Source organism: Emydura macquarii, unplaced genomic scaffold, assembly GCF_026122565.2.
Source record: "Emydura macquarii macquarii isolate MOO-44397 ecotype Brisbane River unplaced genomic scaffold, CSIRO-AGI_Emac_v2 contig_2481, whole genome shotgun sequence".
Classification (NCBI taxonomy): Eukaryota; Metazoa; Chordata; order Testudines; family Chelidae; genus Emydura; species Emydura macquarii.
Window position 1 is genome coordinate 4,070,048 of NW_027132618.1, and position 21,989 is coordinate 4,092,036.

The following is a 21,989-nucleotide window of genomic DNA, read 5'->3' on the forward strand; positions in this document are numbered from 1 at the left end:
AATTTGTGAGCCCTCTAGTGGTGCTCACTGTGTTCCGTGTTCAGAAGCCAGCAGAACCCAACCAGAGCGGTGGTATCTATATAAAGCTAGTCCTTGCATGTTGTATATATTCAGTAAACATGGTTATTTGGACCCCACCAAGCCCATGTCGTTATTTTACAGTGTTTTCTGTGTAAGGGGCAAAACATACAACACAAACGCTACCCAGAACTGAATTTTAATTTTTCCAGTCTTTTCAATCAGTATGTAGTTATATGAAACTCCAGGAAAGGAAAAGATTAATATCTTTGCATATTTCAGTCTTGTGTCCTCTTATTCCTCCATATCTCCAGCTACTCCAGTACAACCGCTAGCATCCACACACAGTAGCCAACGCAGATATGCTACTTGTGCTAGTTGCAGCTAGTCCAGGTTGCAATTAAATACAGCCATTAGCAGTCAGATTTTGACATCCATCATTAAGAGATAATATGTACTGTAAAGACTGTACCTTCTCAAATGGCTTAATTTATTTCTTCTGACGGAAGTTCCATTTATAGTGCTGTTTACATTGATGGAATTACTTTCAATAGAGTGATTAAATAGCTGCAAATCAGGGAAAGCAATCATCTAGTGGGAGTAGTATATAAATATCTCGACCCTGTAAATGGCATATTCCTCCAAGAAAATGTGTAAAACAATGCTTTTTGTAGAGTAAACTCTATAGTTCTGTTATGTCTAAAGTTGTTAGCCACTTGCACTAGCCGGACATACCTTGTTCCTAAGTACTTTGAAAGCAATTTTTCTGGTCTTGTTAAAAGTGCAGGACTCATCAAGTTATTTGTAAGACATTATGCTGGAACGTGTCACCATCCTGCAGGCATAATTAATACTTTTTCCTGGTTAGATGACTAGGTGGGTTCAGTTTTAGGTGGGTTGGAGGTGAAAATCAGGGCTTAAGTAGGTAGAGACTCAAGAGACCTTTTAAATTATTAACAATTGAAGTCAACTTGTCCTTGGGAATAAGGGGCTTACTTTGTAAATCTGTGCGCCTGGAAAGAAGCAAAAAGTTGTTTAGGGTTTGTCTGGTCCCACTTATTCTAAGGAAGGGAGGGCTCTGGTTCTCATTTCAGTTACAGGGTGTAAATCCAGCGTAACTCCACTGACTTCATCAGAATTATTTAGAATTCATATGTAATTAATGAGATCAGAATCTGTCCCTTTCTTTTCACAATCGTGTATCGCTTTAGCCTGTACAGATGTCATTGTTTGTGTATTTTGTTTCAGTGCATCAGCTTTGTGCAAAAATGGGAGTGTCAGTTGTGTATGCCATGAAGTGGAACTACTGTTGATTGAAACTGTCCAAATTTTGATTTTATACTGAAATTCCAAGATGGATCTTCCATGAAAAATTCATCTTGTTTCTCAGACAACTATATAGCTGGTTAATATTTTTGCAATTTTGATTGAAAATGGGATGAATATTTTCCTAAATTTTTTTCTCATTTTTCAGCCAGCTCTAGGGAAAACTCTTAAAACATCTGAAATTCAAGTTTTAGGATGCAAAATTATTCAGTTGCCTATCTTCTTGGAATCTAGCAGCATTTAGTAATTACTGCTCCCTGCAGTAGGCACAGGCAGATAAAGGGAAAGAGGACTTACTATGAACATTGTATATATAGATTTGTTGTTGTTTAAACTGATCAGTTTACTATTTTTAGTAAAATGCTTTTTTTTTTCCCTCCCAATTATAGAGAAAGTCCATTATTGCAGTGAGTTTCGTAGCTGCATTCCTCTTCCTCATCATAGCTCGCCTTACAAAGGAAGTAAACTTCTCTTTGATTCTAAACTGCTTTGGACAAACTGGTGTGAAATGCAGGCTGCTTACCCATATACAAAGGCAGCCTCTCAGAATTCACGATGGATATATCAATGTAAAAACACAAGAGGTAAGAACTTCTACTAGAGCAATGACTACAAATTATGCTATTGGTAAATTTGGTAACTAAATTAACTATTTTTAAAATAACAAAGCAAACCATGTGCTCAGCAAACCCACATCTCACTGGCCTCAGATAAGAATTTTAACTGTCCTGACAGAAAATGGCCCACAGAAAAAATCTAAGCAAGTAACATTTTCCAAAGGAACTTTTAAAAAATTTGGATAGTTTAAACTCTATCATCTCCAAATCAGAGCTTTAAAAGAACATTGAACTGGCCTCTAGGCAGTTCCAGGGAGTGAAATTTAAACAAACTTGGAAAATTTCAAATTCATTTAAATCCTGTCATTAAAATTCAGAATAAGTTTTGTTGGATATGTTTATGGTGGAAAGTATGGTGGAAACCCTGAAAGTTTTTTTGCTTACCTAGGAGATAATCACATATCCACAAAATGTGACAGATTCTCTAGTTCAGTAGATGGTGGGGAAGAGGGGCACCATTCAGCAAAAGTGTATGAATAAGAGAGAAAGTATCAGATTAGTGTTTTGTAGAATTTAATTTAAGTATTGTGTTAATACTTAGTTTATGGCATGTTAGTATATCTTGAAGACTGGAGTTTTGTTTCCACTTGTGAATCATATGGTACTTTGGTCTGTGGTATTTATCATTTGCAAAATGTTTGGTTTGGGTCTCCTTGATAGACCATCTTGCAAAGATTCCGGATAACATCAACTCCAGTAATTTAAGGACTCTGATGCTATTGACACTCTTGGTGGTATAACTTTTGTTGTTGTTGTTGTTGTTGTTGTTGTTATTTTTATTGAAATCTTTCCCGCCTGTCTTCAGAATTTGTTTGCTATTTGTGCATAAGTACAAATCATTCAAATAAATTCACTAACATTAAAACATTAATCTGTTTTACAAGCTGTTCCTGACAGTTATTCTTTTTTTACACCGGCAAGCAATAAAATACTTTTACAGTCCCATTTTCTTAGTTTGGTTTATTTTGCTTAAGGAAGTAATAATTGTTAGATTCATGTACTGAGTACATTGAAATATGCTTCCTTTGAAAATGAAGATTTTTCCCCCCACTTTGTGAGTTCAGCTGTTTTTCATTTAGCCTTCTAACTGCACTGGATACCTTAATTGTTTCACCATTACAGTGTCAAAGGTGAAAACCAGAGCAAGAAATTATAGTTTTATAGGGAGCTGGTGGGTTTTTTTGTTTTTTTAAGTTTTTAACATTTTTAATGAGTTTAGTGTTCATGAAAGATGCAGAATTGAAAGCCCTGGAGTGCATTTGCCTAAGGCCGTGCAGCAGGAAAGAAGTCTTCCTGAGTTAATGGATGAAACCCTGGCCTCATTGAGGTCAACAGGAACTATGCCATTGACTTAACTGTGGCCAGGATTTCATCTAGTTTGCCTTAAATGTAAAAGACCCAGGAACCTATTGAGGGCAAAAGGGCAGTTCGTTCTCCATGCCCACTAAAAGGTGGGCCTGTCTCCTGAGATTGCCGACTGCCAACCATGGTGGGGGCTTGAGATGTGGACACTGTGAACTGGATGGAGGCCACCAACTTGTGTAACTTAAGCCACCAAAATCATTCGGTTGCTATCAATCTGGATTCAAACTGGCAGCACCGGAGAAGGGCTTCATATTCTGTTGCTGTTGCCCTGAACCAGATCATTCTCCCAGAGATTAGATGTGGTATGTAGAGATGCTGGTAGCTCCACATTTACTGATTCTTACAACATTTATACTGCAGCTGAGAGAAGTCATTCCTAGTGACGGTAGAGAGAGACGCGCTACCTCTGCTTGAGCTAGTGTGCTAAAAATAGCCGGGTGGCTGCAGTTACGCAGACAGCTGCTCAGGCTAGCCACCCAGGAATGTACCAGGGGGTCGGGCAAGAGTGTGCTTGGGCGGGCAGCTGGCCTGAGCTGCCGCTTGTTCTCTATGGCCACACTGCTAGGTTTAGCATGCTAGCTTGAGTGTCTGCTTGTGCCAGGAATCACATGCAGATGAATCCATAGATCAGAGACGGAACGGGATGGTCTGATAGGCAGTGACTGAATAATCGATTAGCAAGACCTCATTCTCAATTCAGCTGAGGCCACGGAGGATTTTTTTTAAATTAGTAACTAATTGTTTTTCACCCTCAAACATGCAGATTACATTAATATTTGCTAATTAACAATGATGATGAGGATACTGAACATGCCTTGCTAATTGTGAATACTCTACTCTTGAATTAATTATTCCCTGTGCGAGGCAGATTTTTTGTGTCGGCTGTGTGAAAAGCTTTCATGCAGCTCCTCTTAGTAAATCTCACACAGCCTTTTTAGATTAATAGTTTTTATTTTAGAGTGAATGCATTAGAAATATAAATGAATATGTATATGTATGCTGTACCATATATTAAAATGACTAGATAGCCTTCTGTTTTATCAGTGGAATCCTAAAATAGACGTTGTCGCCTCCAACAAGGTGCTGAGTTCATTCAATTCCTTCTGACTTTAGAGTTCAGATGTTCTTGTGGTGTTCTATGCTACTAATGTACAACTTTAAGCATTCTACCTTTCTCTGCCCCCCACGACCTTGGTGATGTACCTTGTATACCTATGTCCTTGTACCTCATTGGATCCTCAGTCTCTTCTACTGCCATTCCATATTCTCTATTCCCTACCAGTTTCATAGCTCCTTACACATCTTTTGTCCCCCCCTCCTCCCCACACACACTCCATTCCCCTTCCCCACAGCCTCCCATTCTGAGGCAGGGGAGCATATGTCCTTTAGTACCCTACCTCCCCAAAGTTACTGAAAGGCACTCTTCTTGAGTAAAGGCAACAAAACAGAATACATTGATGCCATGCCATTTCAGTCATCTGTCAAGATAAAAAAGCTAGAAAAATGTTTAAAGATGATCTACACATATACTTTAAGCCTTTTTTCCCTGATTTTTACTATATTTCCCTCCAAAACCCTCTATCATGGGATGAGCTATGGCATGTGAAATTTTGGGCAGTTGGTTTATTTTGGGGGACAACTGAATGGGATGGGAATTGGAAAATTGGGCATGTAATCAGAAAGGTCAATAATTAAGGTTGAAGCTAACATTGATCCATAATAGGGAAGTTTATGCAATACAGCAAGAGGTGATGTAAACATTTCTATTTATCACCAAATAGGAAAATTTTAAAGGGCGATACATATATATCACTTTGAAATGTAAACGTCTAGTGCAGTGTTTCTAAATTGGTGTTCCGTGGAACCTCGGTTCCGCAGGAACACTGTTAGGGTTCCACGAGCAGCCGTTCTCCGCGCCGCCGAAAAAGGGAAGATGTCTCGGATTTTCCGGCGGAGGGTATCCAGTGTAAGTGTAATTTAAGTAAGAAATGCTGATCTTTGCTTATTTCGACATTTGAAGACTGTTAAGAGTTTGGGGGGTTCCGCAATTATTTATGGAGTTCAAAAGGGTTCCGTGGCCAAATTTAATTGAGAAACACTGGTCTAGTGGAATGTAGCAGGAAAAGGGATATTTATAGAACATTATGTGTTGGAATTAGTAACATAATGACATGAAATATTTTTTGCAAAAAAAAGTTAAAACATTTTAAGATGAAATATAACTAGATTACATGGGACTATTTAGTAGATTACAATGAGAGACATGATTTTCTAATTAAGGCTGTACGTAATACAATATTGTTGCTATGGTTTCCTTGAATTGTAGCTATAGCAACAGCTATGAAAAAATTGGCTTTGTGTTCAGTAAACATACTATATTGGAGGTAAATCAGATATTAAGTGTTCTTGTCCTGATCTGTTAAACTAAGACACACTTTAATTGTTTTTCTGACTAATGAGATATTTCTAAAATATAAGCTCCCAAGTAAGCAGTCTGGGACTCATAGATTCCACCCTCAGAGAATTTGAAGCAGCAGCATCCAGTCCTTGCCCACTTTAATTCAAAATGAAATGGAATGCTTCCCTAAGGGACTATCTGAGAAGATTCCCTTTTGAACCCCCTCACCCCTGGGGACAAGTCCCACACCTGATAGGGCCCCCTGGTATCTGTGGAAGGCTAGGGCTAGTTGCTTCCACACTGGTTCTGGCCTTGGCTCCCAATTCCTGAGATGACCCCAGATGCAGCTCTACGTTCCCCTGCATGAGACTGCAGAAAAGAGAGTATGATCACATTATGTTTTCTGACTAACAATTTCCATCCATCCATTCCGACCAGTATCTCCCTGCTCACCCCATCTACATCAATGTTCCTGAAGAGATGCCTCTGGGGGAGCCAAGCCACTAGGCCCCCTTCCTTTGGAGGGCCAAACACATTGTGTTTACCCTTTTCCCACAGAGCTTTTACAGAAAACACAGAAAACACATGTTTAATTTAAAATTGAATTTACTACTAGAAAAAAAGTCGTACGATTCGCACAGCAAGGAAAGTGCGCTTACTGCAGAACAAGTGCAGCATAGGCAACAGCATTGTCAGTTTCTCCAAACTGATCTGCCACTGTGCTTAAAACCTGACCTGGAGAGGCTGATTATATAGATCGAAGGATAAATTCAGTCTCATGCTCGTTTGAACCTCATCTTTCTGCCAAGAGAAAAGGTATCAGTTATGATTGTTTCCGTGGTGGATCATCTGTCGACTATGACCTGGGTGAAGAAGACCACCTTCTGTTTGCACAAAGCAACTCGCAGTTGGCAACTATCAGTCATTACTGGACTCAGACCTGTGGTGATCGTAACTATTCATTCCAATCCCATGAGCCATCTACTTCCATTACTATTAACTGGGTATCTTAAAACTAGACTGGATAAAGCACATGAGTGTTCTGTAGGGAATGGTCTTACAAGTGACAAGGTGATGGATGCGTTGGATGACCTTATAGGACTTTCCATCTCTAATTTCTTTGATTCTATAGCTCAAGCTTTTTTGAGACACTTCTACTGAAATCTACTTTTTGAGAAATATCTTCTACCTGTTTGTGAAAGAAATATCTTCTACCTGTTTTCTCCTGACATTTTTTTTAAATACAGCAAGTATAACTTTAAGATATAGTGCTGCAACATCTACTTAATTGAGGGCCATGGTCATTCTGATACCTTCCCTCCCCGCAAACACTCATATGCTTACTTGCAGTTTATCATACACAGATATAAGAGAAACAGCTATCAAAAATTACAACCCCACAAAGAGATGTTGTAAAATTAGTGAATATCATGTATTTAAATAGCAGCATTATGACATCAATTTAAAACACATTAGCAGTGGTAAGCCTTATGCTAAGCAAGCCTAAAAGTATGCAGTCATATGATTATGCACTCTGGAAAAAAAACTATTCAAAATTCATTTTATTCCACCATGAGTATTAGTGTAATTTACCATTTTCTTATTTAGAACAAATCCAGAATATAGCTACAGTAATACTTTAAACATCATTATAATAAATATATCCAAATACTATACACAGGCTAGTAGTGGGGTTGGAAAAGGTAAGTTCTCAGATGGTCAACAAATTCCTACTATAAACAAAGACTGTGACAGGTTAATGTTTTTGTCCCTATGACTAAAGTCAGAACTCCGAAAGAAAGTTTCAAAGTGCTTTCATGAATTGAACATTGAAAGTGCTCAGATACTACGATTATGAGCCCTGTATAAAAACCTAATGTAGAATAGAATAGACTGTAATATTCCTATTCTTCTTTTAAAAAAACCCAGCTAAAAGTATATTTATTACAATACATTGATATCTAAGGAACAAATCTGGAACAATCTGCAGTTCCCTAGTGCCTTTTGTCCAAGGATCTCAGCAAAATTTATGAACATTAATTGCTTAAGCCTTTTTACAAGCAAACTCAGACACAGCGAGGTTGTAGTATGCCCAAAGCTACACAGAGAGGAATCGTCAGTACCAGGAATGTAGTTCGGGAATCCCAACTCTCAGTGACCTCTTCTAACCACTCAATAAAAGTAGAACATTCTTAGATTTCAAAAGAAATGCTTGCTTTACAGGTGTGTACCTGAGTGTGCCAGTTTTGATCAATTGTTTTTAATCACTGCTATTAACAGGTGCTGAACACCTGTCTAACACAAGTACCTATCTGTTTAACTTGTCTCTGACACTCTTTTTTTTCCCATCCTGTCCTACTCAGTACAGCTGACTGGGAATTTTTCAGCAGAACTTTCTTAGTCAGAAAATGCCAATTTGTCGAAACTGAACTTTTGATGGAAACGTGTTAGTTTTGACAGTCTGAGATGGAACTGAACGAGAGACACACACATGCACAGACACCCCCACTTCACCCTACAGAATAGACCTTAACCCTCACCTGGGATATAGGAGACACATCTCGGATGAGTACCCTAATCACAGGGCTAATGGCTGTTTGGAGGGGGAGGAATAATGAAATGGAATTCCTGTTTTCCAACCAGCCCTACTATTCATCAGTGTAACAATGTGTTATAGGAAGATAAGACTTTTGAAGTATGAGAATATTAAGCCTGTCAGAACCTATGTTCCCAAAGTTAAAGAACCAATACATAGTAGAAATAAGTTTTGATTTTTTTATTCCCAATTTCAGTTCCTTGGAAAATGAGTCAAGAAAACACCATAGAAGAGCAGGAAGCAAACCATAGATTCTAAGCTCTTTGAGGCAATGAATGTCTTTTTGTACAGCACCAAGCACAGTGGGGTCCTGGTCCATGAGTAGGGCTCCTAGATGTTAACATAATACAAATAATGATAATTTAAAAAAAAAAACCCTTCAGACTGTGCATTCAGAGAAGCTCACAGAGTCTGTCTCTCCGTTGTGTAGGATCCAATGGGTTTCCTATTTTACTTTTCTCAGTGTTTCTTCTTTATCTTATTCCATCATTTTTTTCTCCATCTTCTAGAATTGTTTTCTGACATTTAACTGTCAGCTAAATGAGTAGTGTAATAGTGGAATGATTGGTAAATAATAGTCAAGAGTTTCACTTCCTAGGTAAAGATGAAATCAGGAATCAGTACATGGAGTGGTTAGATGAGCTTAAATTACATTTGTTGTAATGTGTAGAAGTCACCAGAGTAAAGTCAACTTTCATATTACAGTGTCATTCCGCTTCTCTTGGGAAAGTATTTAGAGGAGTTCACCCTCATAGCAGCTGATGAGGTACTTACTGGCTCAAAAGAGGCAATATGATTCTGTATACCAATTATCTCTTTGCAGGAAGAAAAAAAGGTAACACTATTTTTTTTATTAAAAAGGTCACTTAAGGGAACGAGATTATATTAAAATAACACCATGGTTAGCAGTCACTAAAGACGGGGTGCTGCAAAAGAATTTTAAAATATCTGATAATACATTTGTCTGATTCTAAAAATAAAGGGGCCAATTCTCAGCTCGTGTAAATTGCTGCAGATCTGCCCCAAGAAGAAGAGAATTCTCATGCTGGATTTTCCAAGTAAATGGGGAAAGAATTATGTGAACACAAACCACATTTGACTTTTTTTTTTTTTTTAAATAATAGAACTCTGTTGACCACATTCATCCCTGGTGTAATTTAATTGAAATCAGTGGAGGTGCAACAAGGATGTATTTGGCCCAATATCTACTATCCAGTTGGAATAGCCCAATAATAAATAGCACTACGGGGTGACTTCAGACAACTGAAAAAGAATTGTATTAAAAAACCAAAACTATCCGAGGCAATAGGAAAATTGACATAAGAGGCTGGAACACAGGCTATATTGTGTATTTGCCTACTACATGTATAGATCCCATCATTTTGATACTAGAAGTACATAGTTATCAAACATAATGGGAAATGAAGAGGTAATTGTTCCAGTCACAATAGTCTGCATTCCTATAAAACTTCAGTAACTAAACTAAGAAATGCACAAGAAAGTAAGATGCTGGACACTTAAAATTTAGTTTTTTTCTAGATAAAAGTATCATCAAGAATTACAAGAAGAGCTAAAGATATGAAATACTGTAAATGAAGGAACAGTGGGAACACTGAGGCAGATAAAGCACACATCAAGCAGATGGTACAAAATGCAGAAGGCATCAGCTATTGAAAGAACCTTGGAGAATAGCATCAGACTTGGTTTAAATGAAAACACTAGGGACCAGAGACAGATTTTGCACCAGTTTTATACTAGTGTAGCTCACTTGACTTCAGTGGAGTTGTTTCTCATGTGTGCTGGTGTAAGTGAGAAGAATCGGGTCTTAGTGATTTTGCATCATAAAACCCCACATCAACACAATTTACTATTACAGAAAGTTGTTTTAATGTTAATATTTTACACATTAATGGCATCCATTCTGTCTTTTCTTTCAGGATCTTGTCTATTGTAATGCCTTAAGAATTCAAGTGATATTTTTTAAGAGAAAAAAGTCAAATATATTCCGTTTTCTTTTATAATTTATTCTATATCCCCTCCGCTCCCCCAATTATTCTCCTGTTTTGGTTGTTGTCGTCTCATATCTCTTCAGCTGCAGTAATTTCCTTATTACAATAATGGAGACAAAACTATATACTGTACAATTTTCTTCTCCATGTGGTCTTACTAGCGCTTACAAAGTTTTGAAAATAATTTCTGTTGGGGAGCTATAGATGGATTCAATGGATAATCCACTGTAGGGACTGTTTTCATGAAGATAATGTCACCCCTTGCCTGGAAATATTTCCATTGAGGGGCGAATAATTTGATTTGTACTAACTACATGAGAGCACTAACCCAGGCCCTTGGCACACTCTTAAAAATAGAATTCATACATAGGACTCAAACAATTACCACTGAGAGTGCAACTCTGGTAACAGTATTCATAACAAATTCATAGATTCATAGAAACATAGATTCCAAGGCCAGAAGGGACTATTGTGATTATCTGGTCTGGCTTCCTGTATAACATAGATCATAGAATGTCCCCAAAATAATCCCTAGAGCATATCTTTTAGAAAAACTTCCAATCTCGATTTAAAAATTGGCAGTGATAGACATCACTAATTACTCTGACTGCTAAAATTTTACATGTTATTTCCAGTCTGAATTTGTCTAGCTTCAGCTTCCAGCCATTGGATAATGTTATACCTTTTTCTGATAGATTAAAGAGACCAATATTAAATATTTGTTTCCCACATACATACTTATAGACTGTAATAAAGTCACCCTCTTAAACATCTCTTTTCTTAAAGCTAAACAGATTGAGCTGTGTGAGTCTATCACTATAAGGCTTGTTTTCTAATTCTTTAATCATTCTGAATCATCTCCAGTTTATCAACATCATTCTTGAATTGTGGGCACCAGAACTGGACCCTGTATTGAAGCAGCAGTTGCACCAATGCCAAATATAGAGGTAAAATGACCTCTCTACTCCTATTCAAGATTCCCCTGTTCAAGCATCCCAGGATCACTTCAACTCTTTGGGCAACAGCATCACACTGGGAGATCACATTCAACTGATTATCCACTCAACCCCCAAATCTTTTTCAGAGTCACTGAAGATTGTCTTTTAAGCAGTTTTCTAACCAGGGGATTTTTGAGAAGGTGGCTGGCACTCTGCCTTACCTGAAGGAATCAGTGTCATCCTTCTCCCATCATTCCCTCCTGGCAAGGGCAAAAAGCTAATCTCAAGAGCATGCTGCAAGGACCACTAAAAACACAGGCTGTTAAGAACCAATGGGAGGGAAGTGAGTTCCAAAGATATGTCCTCAATGAGGACATCCTTCCAGTAGTCTCTTTCTTATTTTCAGTGATGGAACTGATGTGGACCACAACTATGACAGTGTTTCATAAAGAGAACTGTAAGGTACAGACCAAAAGTCAAATTAACAAATTCAAAAGATTTAAATCCGCTTTACATCAAGTCTGAATTTGGTGTATGAAGTGGTGCATAGTTCTTTTATTAGAGCAGAGACTACCACCAGTAAGAGCTATGTTGTCAGATGTTCATCCATCTTTCCTGTAAAGAATCTGGGAGGATGGAAATCAGAGCTGCCTCCCTACTCTCCACAGACTGATAGACTAGATGAATATTTTCATTGAGCCTTTGTTTGCATATAATGAGAGTTTCCACAGGGTTTTCCAACCTTGTTGAGATGTTATACAGTTAGCAATTGGAAGCTTCAGGTATGTCAGAGCTATTCCCTAAAAGTAGTGTGGCCAGTTGTGTTCTCCATGTGAGACGTATGTTGGACATATCTCCAAATGAGATAATGTGGGAATTGGCTTGAGAGCATTTGGAAACATCCACAAAAACAAAGAAGGCCTGGGGCAACTGGTCAGCTCAGAAGAGATAATTGCAGTGTGGCGACAAAGGGCTCAAGTTACAACCATAAGCAAAGAGCATGTTTCTAGCAAAATGTCAGATGTTGTGTAAGGTCCAGAGGAATTGAGATGAGTTAACTATAGGTTGGCCGGAAGAGGAGCAAATGGATTTGGCATAATAACCTCACGGATGAGCACAAAACAGTGGAAAATAATTAAAGATGGGTGTGTTAAACCAGTCAGTAGAAGAGGATGAGGCCTAGGCCAGATCAGTGGGAGGCAGGAGAAGCTGCTTCTAAACTGAAAATGCTTTCATTCTGCATCAGAACTGAATTTTTCTTACTTTGACGTTCATAGACCTGTTCATAGACAAAACCTGTTAAATTAAGGGTGATCTGGTTGGCATTGATGGCAAATGAGTGGCCTTGGAATTTCATCCAGTGTTGCTCAATGGGACTGCTCAGCATTGTCCCATCATTTGTGAGCTGGACTCCCGCCCATCCTGGCTGGTTTAAAAAAAATATAAAGTAGGGTGTGATGTTGGATTCTCTCTTGACCAAGCCTATTAATATTTCCTTTCAGGTAGGCAGACTGCCAGCCACTTTCTCACACATGCAGTGATTAGAAAACTGCTCAGGAGGCTATATCTTGACACTGAAAATCTTGCCAAATGTTGTCCAGTTTCAAAGCTGCTGCTTTCTTACTAGAAGGCCCTTGTCTTTGGAATCTGCTGCCTATGGCCATCTGTCACAGCTCAGGCTTGGCAGCTTTGGATTCTGCTGCCAGCAGATTCTGCTGCTTTAGTCATGCTTTGGTTTAGCTTTTGGTTTTGATTTTGGTTTTGATTTTATTTATTGTTCTCTCCATTCTTTGTGGTTGGATGTTTTAACCCAGGCGAGGTTTTTATGGTTTTATTTGGCTTTTTGGTTGTTTGAAAGGTGGCCTTTTTGAGCTCTATATGTTTATAACTGCTGAACTGTACCTCCATACTCTTAGGCCAGGTCTACGTGAGAAAACAGGTGCTGGTCTAGCTATACCAGCAAAGCCTCCTAGTGCAGACACAGTTCATACTAGCAAAAAAGTGCTTTTGCCAGTATAGTTTATACTGGTTTCTCTAGCAAAATAAGTTACACCAGCAAAGGCGCTTTTATGTCTGTATATCTGCATCTACACTAGGACTTTTGAGGGTATAAAAATGTCCCAAAACCTCCACCTCAACTGACATTATTATACCAGCAAACATTTCTAGTGTAGACCAAGGCTTATATAATGACTCACAGTATATGTGACCGAGATGAATAATATATATAGCATGAGTCATGGCTGGAGCCACCTATACCCTACTGAGTAAGATCCGAACAGTGAACTCTAGAAAGTGTGCCTAGATCCCAAAAATAGCCAGTTCCTGGATTACATCCTGAGATGAGTGTCAACAACAACCCGGGCGAGGAAGGTAGCACTATTAAATACAATTCCCAAATCAAGGATAATGAAATTACTCCAGTAATTTTTGGATAGGTTAATTGCTTAATACCAACAATTCATCCTGCATTCTCTCGGCACCGTGGTGCCCCTTACAGACTTAATCTCGTTCGTGCCAATCAAGAATGTTTGTTTGTTTTTGAATGTGCAGCTTTGCAGACCTGTCTGCAAGGGGCTTGGGTTTTGGATTTCAAACTGAGTAAGAGCCTCAGGGGGCAGGTCTTGGATTAGTACTTCTCCAGGGAAAAGAAGTTGAACATCAGCCTGCTGCTTTCATGTGCTGGGAAGGACTGCCAGTCCCTTTATTAAAATTCCACCACCTAAAGTGGTTTGGTTTGGTTTTCCTGGTTCTGGAGCTGACCCTTTCTCTGGTACTGTCAAACTATCCCTCCAGAGATGACCTATTCCTACAATTCATAAAAGTATTGCTAAAGAGCAGGAAGATTTTTTTGATCTTTGGAGTGCACCAGATTGAACCAATTATTATTTATTTTAAACTTTCCCAGCTCAGAATACCTTCAGATTCTTCTGAATATTCTCTTTGACTCCACAGTTTCATAAACTCTTCTAGTGAAATGCCCTTGAATTTTAGAACTGCACATGCAAATCTACTCCAGTGGAAATTAATACACATGGATTGTAAAATAGAACTTGACCCATAGTATAACAATAACCCAGAATTTGGTGACAAGCAAGAAATCATGGAATTGATCAAAAACACACTTAATTCATAGTAGGGTAACCAGACAGCAAGTGTGAAAAACCAGGACGGGGGGTGGGAGGCAATAGGCGCATATATATATATATATAAGAAAAGCCCTGAATATTGGGACTGTCCCTATAAAATCAGAACATCTGGTCACCCTAATTTATAGATTGGATAATATTTTTCAGTTTGGGGTTTAGCATCATCTTCAGGCAACAAATTTCATCTTGCTTCTGATAAAGCTTTGTACAAGGTCTCTAATTTCTGTCCCATTTCCCTTCTTCCCTTAACTTCCAAACCAGTTTCATGCACTGTTTACAACTATCGCCTTGTTTCTTTCATCAGTTTCCATCATGGCTCCCCTCTCCAGTCTGGCTTCCCTTCTGACTTCACTGAAACTGCTCTCACCAAGGCTTATCGTGACTTCCTCTGTAAAACACCCTGTAGAATTACACAAGCATTAGGACAGATTCTGAAGCACTGAACTGATATTCTGTTGGTAAGAAGTTGCGTTTCACAAGTGAGCTCCTGCATTTTGCACCAAATTTCAGTGACCCATGGCAGAAACATAACCTCAGTTGCTGGGACACATTTTTTTCCAATGTCTTTTGGTTGTTTTCTACAAACGTTAACTCTGTCTCAACTGGTTTGAGACTCAGCCAGTGTTCCTTCAGCTATGCCCAGTTTCCACCAGGCATTCTCCAGTCTGGGTCAAAAGAGAGAGAAATATAAAGCTTCTTGAAGACTTCATAGACCATACTTACTTACTAATCCTCCTAATTGCATCATATATACATTACCCAAGATTGGGGACGAGATGGAGCCTTGTGTAATCCCACATAAGAGGATCTTTGAGTTAGAGGGGCAGTCTCATGGGATCTCCTTCAGAGATAAGAACAAAACCATGTAGGAGCAGCAGCACCAGTTCCTGCTCAGGTTCACAAGCATGTTGCCAACACCTCATGATCAGCAGCATCAAAGGTGTAATAGATAGATGTAATACCCATATGAATAGTTAATCTTCCTCACTAGGAGAATTACATCAATACATGCAACAAGAGCCATTCTCTGCAACGTATCCAGGTCTATATTCTGATTGACTTCATACCGAGATTAACGGGAGCCTTTAAGGGTTGCCATATATCATCATCACATCAAGACAACTCTTGTGGTACCTTGATGCCTCAGCTTTTCTTGACTCTTGTCAGTCTCCCTTTAATAAGCATGCATAACTTCCATTAAATTATACTAGAGTTATGCATGTGAACTGAGGAGAAAACAGACCTCCATAGCTGCGGAGGGTGGTGATAACTGAAAATGAGTAGGCAAACCTGACAGTCAAAAGTATATTAGAAGTCATTTCAAACTGTGGGTAAAAGTGATATTGTATCGTGCTCAAAATGAGGAGTCTCCACTTCCTGACAGAATGTAAAGGTAAATTTTGTGCCAGCTAAAGCTAAAACATTTGCAATGTTTTGTTTGTTGATTATCACCTAGGAACTAACATCACGGTTCTCCTTCCATTTGTCATTAAATAGCTCGCACTCATTCCAGTAGGTGTTAGCTAGTCTGCTTTTCATTTCCTGGGGGAAAAAAGGCCTTGTATGAGGTCATTATCTGAATGGTACAAATATCATTTTCTGAAAAAAATAACCACGATAATAACAGAATCCTAAAAAAATGATGGCGGGTTTCGGGATTTGTATGTATTTTTCTGATGTTAGTCCCAACCCTGTTCTCTGAAATGACAGTGTGTTTCCAATATAAATAACATGAATAATGTATGTATTTTTGACAGTTTGTCTGTGCTAAACAGTTTAATATCGACATATATGAAGAATCTAGAGAGAGAGAAGACTGACTACGTCTTCGAATTCCTCTCCCTGCTAGTGCATGATTGACCCATCTTGCACATTTGAGTATTTTTGCAGTCTAATTTTAAATGTAACAAGAATGGGAATTCTACCACCTCCCTTGGAAGATTATTCCACATGCTAATAAATCACATTTTCAGCTTTTCCTTATAGTCTAAAATTGCCTTTTCTTAATTTCATCTTATTGCTCCTAGTTATAGCCTTCAAAATATATTAAGTATTTCCACTCTCTCCCCTTTGTCTACACCAATGTTTATAGACTCTTACAATCACATATATACATATATGCAGTTCTATTATGATTTCTTGAAAACCAATCCCTATATGAAAAATTGACTAAATTCCAAATGTTATCTCTCTTTTTTTTCCTTCATCCACTAATTTTTTCCTTCTACTAAAAATCAAATTTGTCTTGCAAGGTCTTTATAATCGTACATATATTTGTAATTTCAATAATGCCTATCACTGACAGGTGTTTGTACATTTAGGTGCTGGCGATTAGCTAATTTTCTGTAATACATTTTGATATTCATTGAAATTGAGAAATTGCTAAAGAATTTAAGAATGCAGCATTTTTGTTTTCTTCTAGTATGAATATCTCATTCAATTGCCATTATATACCTCTCAATACTATAAAGCATTCACTTCCATGGATGAGGACCTTGGCTTCCTAAATTTTGTGCTTATGCAGGGTTTGATAATCCTTGGACATCTTTGTCTAAAATAGTAGTTATCATCTATGTACAGAGACGATCTGTAGCCTTCAGCAGCAGCATACATCAGTTTCTAGAGTCCTTAATTTCATCTGCGTCCAATATTCCTGCAAATGACACCCAGCTTTCTCCTAGTCTATGGGAAAAAGTCTCCTGGATATGTCTTGGAAAGGCTCTGTTTCTGTTAAATAGATTTGGTGCTTTCTCAGTGGTAAACTTGAAATCCCATTGATGTTGGTAGAATACTCGGTCACAGTCCTCTGAGTTTCCACTTACTTTCTTTCTAGCCTAGGAACAAAGCTGACTCAAACAAGATGAAGGACAATTCATTTCAACTGCTGTTACACTCAACTCTATGCTTGATGGTATTTTAAATCTCATATTTGTCTGTCAATAGCTAAACTGTTCAAGATTATCAGTAACATCCATGTCCATCGTGAAGCTCTTCCAGTGATATGATGTCCAGTTTCACTTTGTAACAGAAAATGAACCTGACATGAGCTTTGGTCCCTATGTAATATCTTCCTGACAGCTTAGTATGTCACTTTCAGCATAATGTTGACCCAGCAAAATAGTACACTTACAGCTATCCACAAACGCATCCTGTTTTGCAAAGATGCAGATGATCCAAACAAATCTTCATATTATATAATAGTTTCACTCTTAAACTTTCCCTATGGAAATGTCCTATAGAGGTTAACAATGATGAAACCAATATGATTCTACAGAAATGAAATTGGGTACCATAGAAATCCCTATAAAAATTAAGTGATTTCACTGGAACTAGTTCATGCTTAATGTTAAACATATGCATAAATCTTTATAAGATGTGGGCCTTCATTTGTAACCTAATTTTATGCCACTGTCTCCTATGTATATGCACTGTCCCATTTTCAGTCCTATGTATAGTGAAAGATAACGGTATACTTGATATTTTATTTTGTATTCTCTCATTCCTATTTTATCTTTCACATTTGAAAATAGAATAAAGTAGCTCCTCCTTTGAGAACTGCCTAAGGCTACAGTGGAAACCCTATTTTATTAATACCTGAAATAATGCAAATTCTCATGGAAATCAAAAGGGAGTTTCTCTTGAAAGAATTCCAGCTTTGTGATTTGCACTGGAGTCCTCCTTACCTGGAAATCTCTTCTGAATTTTTTTAAATCAAATTTCCTGCATGAAGGTTTCTTTAGAGGCCTGTGATTTCTGGCCCCTCCTGGTTCCCCTCAATCTTTGGTTCAAAAATTGGAAAAAAAAAATAGTGGTTTAATTAAGGTGAGGATGCGAGGAAGGTCATTGTCATCCCTGCTCAATAAGGAGCAGTTTCTGGAAACCCCCCAAAGTGCATTTACCTGTTCCCTGAGTGCACTGCATCGTTCTTTTATGTCAACCCAGGATATAATCCCTCCATTGATCATTAAAAAAATCATTACATTTTGAGACATTTAAAAAAAAAACAACCCACGCTAACTGTGTATAATTGTTCCATTCTCTCTCTCTCTTTCCATTGGAAGTCTTGCCATATATAGGTTTAGACTGTGGAGGCTGCACTTGGCTGTTAATCAGCTCTCCTATTTCTGATTAGAATGCTAAGATATGAACAGAGTAGATGGCCTTCCTCTTTTAGCTTTGTCCTGAGACAAAGAATAAACTCCACCGCTGAGCTCCAATTCCTTTGCCATGATGCCTCTAAAAAAAAAACTTGACAATGGTTAGGCTTCTGGTGTGCTGAGACCACTGTCTACTGCGATGAACAATAGTATCTCATTTCCTTGTGCTCTCCTGCCTGCCTGTTGGTATCCATCTGTTGTCTCTTGTTTTATACTTAGATTATAAACTCTTTGGGGCAGGGACCATCTTTTTGTTCTGTGTTTGTGCAGTCCCTATAACAGTAAAGTCCTGGTCCCAGATATACTCCTAGGTGCTACATTAATACAAGTAAATAAGATTTTATCATTTTTCTTCCTCCTGCCCCAACTTTTTAGTTCTTGCATTGTGCCTCTAACCTAGGCAACAAGGTGAGGTGTGTTTGAATAAGAGAAAGAAGCTAAGTTAATTTTCTTGGATAGTTTTTTGTCAATTCCACTTCAGAATAATAGAACTTTGCAAATGCAATGTGTTTCTGAACATGCTCAATATACTCTACGCAGACATTACATATTAATGTTTCCTCTTGTGCTTATCCCTGTAACTCTACTTATGCCTCGGATTACTGTACATTTTTTGCTAAGTGAGAGTAGCTTTGCTTTGCAAAGTAAGGAGATCCATATCAGTGACATGATTTGGAAAGACCCCCTGGGTATCTATTATGTGGTCAGCAATAAGCTCCCACTGAGCTTGAGCTATTTGTTAGGATCAAATGTGTAAAGACATCATGATTATGCCCTACTCTTCTGAAAATTGCTATAGGATCATTACATTTCGCGTGGGTGGTCCCCCATTGGACACAGATGACCTTGATTTAATGTCTCATATGAAGGCAGGCAACTCTTAACAGTGCAACAACATCCCCCATGCACTCCATTGCAATGTCAGCATTGGATATGAGCCCATATCTTGGCATGAGATGTGCACCTCTGGCCTTCTAGTGACAGTGCTGCCAGCTGTGCTATTCTGATAATAGTAGGCATTGGGTTTGGAATATGGGAGCACAGAAATGGATCTAAACACAATCACAACTCGACTCTTAAAAACAAATAAAACCCAATCCTAATCCTTCAGTAATCAAATCCTCTTGTTTTACAGTATTACTTCATTAATGAAATCTTACTGTATGCTACAAATCGAATTTTATCCCAGAGCAATTTCTTTCGGCTGGGTAATAAGCCCTTTAAAATACAGTTTACATCCTAGAAACACTACCACAACATTAACCCTGGTGATGCTGGTAAGGTGTTCTGCAATATTGCAGGGGTCTGTGCTCGTGGGCTGCATTTTCAAAGCAGCGTGTGTAGATTTGCATGAGCAACAAGTCACATTAACACTAAAACGATAGGTAGGTGTGACTCTGTGCAGTACTTCGGGAACATAGTGAAGAAGATATTTACTGCTCTGCAGCTCATGTTGGGAAATATGAACAGTTGTGCTGCAAACAGAAAACGCACATCTGAAGTAAGACAAGTATACTTTAAATTATGTTCTGGCAGTTAACATTCTTATTTGTACACACTGCTGTGCAAAACTGAAAGGAAATATCACTCTACTAGGATTAATATGTTTTGCAGAGCTAATGGGAAAAATAACCTTTCAACAGAGGATGTTTTTGCTCATTATAATTTTTTTTGCTGATGTTCTCGTAACATTGGTCTATAAGAAATAAAATCAATATATGAAAGCTATTGCCGTTTTACTAATTATATTTTGCTAGCAGTACAGGCGACCACTTTATACGTCTTCATAACCAAATTAGTCTATTAGTCTTGAATGTCTAGATAGAGAGTGAGTGATAGAGATCTTTTGTGTTTTACTTTAATAAATTTGCAGGATGTTCCTATATCTTGGTGCATATTGTGCATTAGTGATGTAGATTTCAATCTGTCTAGGTTCTTTTCTTTCACCTTGCTCATATCCATTGCATCTGTGGGTGATGGGGCGCTAAACCCAAATAAAACTGAAAGATCCTTGCAGAACAGAAGCTTAGCTGAGACATCGGTTATTTTGAAATGTTACTTACTGAGTCCAGAGTCATTGCTTCCAACTCCCCCTAATCATGATCCTATGGAACTGTTTTAACTTTCTGTTCTCCACTACGGAGTGGAATCTAGTCCTGTGGGATGAGGGCCAAAAGGTCAGAGTCATAACTCCACTAATTTCCATATGTAGGGAGCAATTTGGGTTTTTACAGTGACATCAAAACGGGATTCCATATTTAAAGTACTTGTCCCTGATATGGAGATTTACATCTTCAAATTCTTTACAAACAATAACATTATGAGTTCTCCCAGGGCTCCCTCAGAGATGAGTAGCATCCCCTCCATTTTACAAATAGAGGAAAATGAGACAGGTTATGACTTATCCAAGACGACACAGCAAATCAGTAGCAGTCTGAATTAAAGTGCCGAACTTCCTGGCTCCTTGTCCTGTTCCCTGAACAGCGGACTTGCTACCTCATTATGCTTACGCAGGGTCCCTTGTATTAGAGGGGAGCACCAACTTCCTTAAAGCCAATAAGCACTTTCTGTTTAAAGGTTGACACTTTTAAGTGCTCCAAAATCCCCAGGGTTATTCAGATTGCCTTGAAATTTGGTGTGCTTTGTGGGGACATGGGGGATACGGTTGGTGACCCATATGTGGGTTGCTGAGATACAACCCCCTCTAAATAAACAGCTTTTCTTAAGGTTGGCATATTCTTTCCCATTCTTAGAAACAAATCAGGGCTCTGATTCTGGCACAAGGGTTTCACACACTCGAGGATTAACCCCAGAGAATGCATGGCCCCCGCTAGCCTTTTGGGGGAGCGAAATTCAGAACGTTAGCAACAAAAGAGTTTGGCTCACCAATTAGATTCTTGAATAAGGCTCAAGCGCCGAACAGATACCACCGAGCATGTGTAGAGAGTGAAGCTAAGAGGATTTGTAGGTGTAAAGCTTCCACTGTGTCTGGAGGGCTCAAGGGGTAAACAGTAAGTTGTTGATCCTGAACCCATCCAGCCAGTGACAGTTTAAATTCCACCTCAGGCAGAAATCTGGAAAAGGTCATAAATATATTGCTAAAATCTGCTTTAGGGAGGGGTTATTGGGCGGAAAGCATTTGAAATATATATATATTTTTAAATAGACATGAAAATGCTTCCTGGCGGGGAGGAGCATGCTAGGAGATAGTGGAGTGGGGGAATAGAGGAATTTGGGGTTGCATCATAGGAAAAGTGGATTATGGGGAGGGAGACGAATGGGGGATGGTGGTAGGGGAGGTGAGAGGTTGGGGGGGCCTCGTGATGGACAGTGTCACTCAGAAGGGGACATGGGACTCAGTGGCAAGGTGACTGAGGAAGGACGGGGGCAGGGTGCCTGTCAGCTCCACTTTCTCC

General features: G+C 38.6%; 1 protein-coding gene across 3 annotated transcripts in view; it reads left to right on the top strand.

Annotated features, from left to right (window-relative positions):
* ST6GALNAC3 (ST6 N-acetylgalactosaminide alpha-2,6-sialyltransferase 3) overlaps positions 1-21,989 on the top strand; it is a 297,965-nt gene that overhangs the window by 157,082 nt on the left and 118,894 nt on the right. For all 3 annotated transcript variants that reach the window (XM_067563322.1, XM_067563323.1, XM_067563324.1), the window contains exon 3: positions 1,734-1,928. In XM_067563322.1, the coding sequence (XP_067419423.1) occupies positions 1,734-1,928 (195 nt within the window). The remainder of the gene's footprint in view (positions 1-1,733; positions 1,929-21,989) is intronic.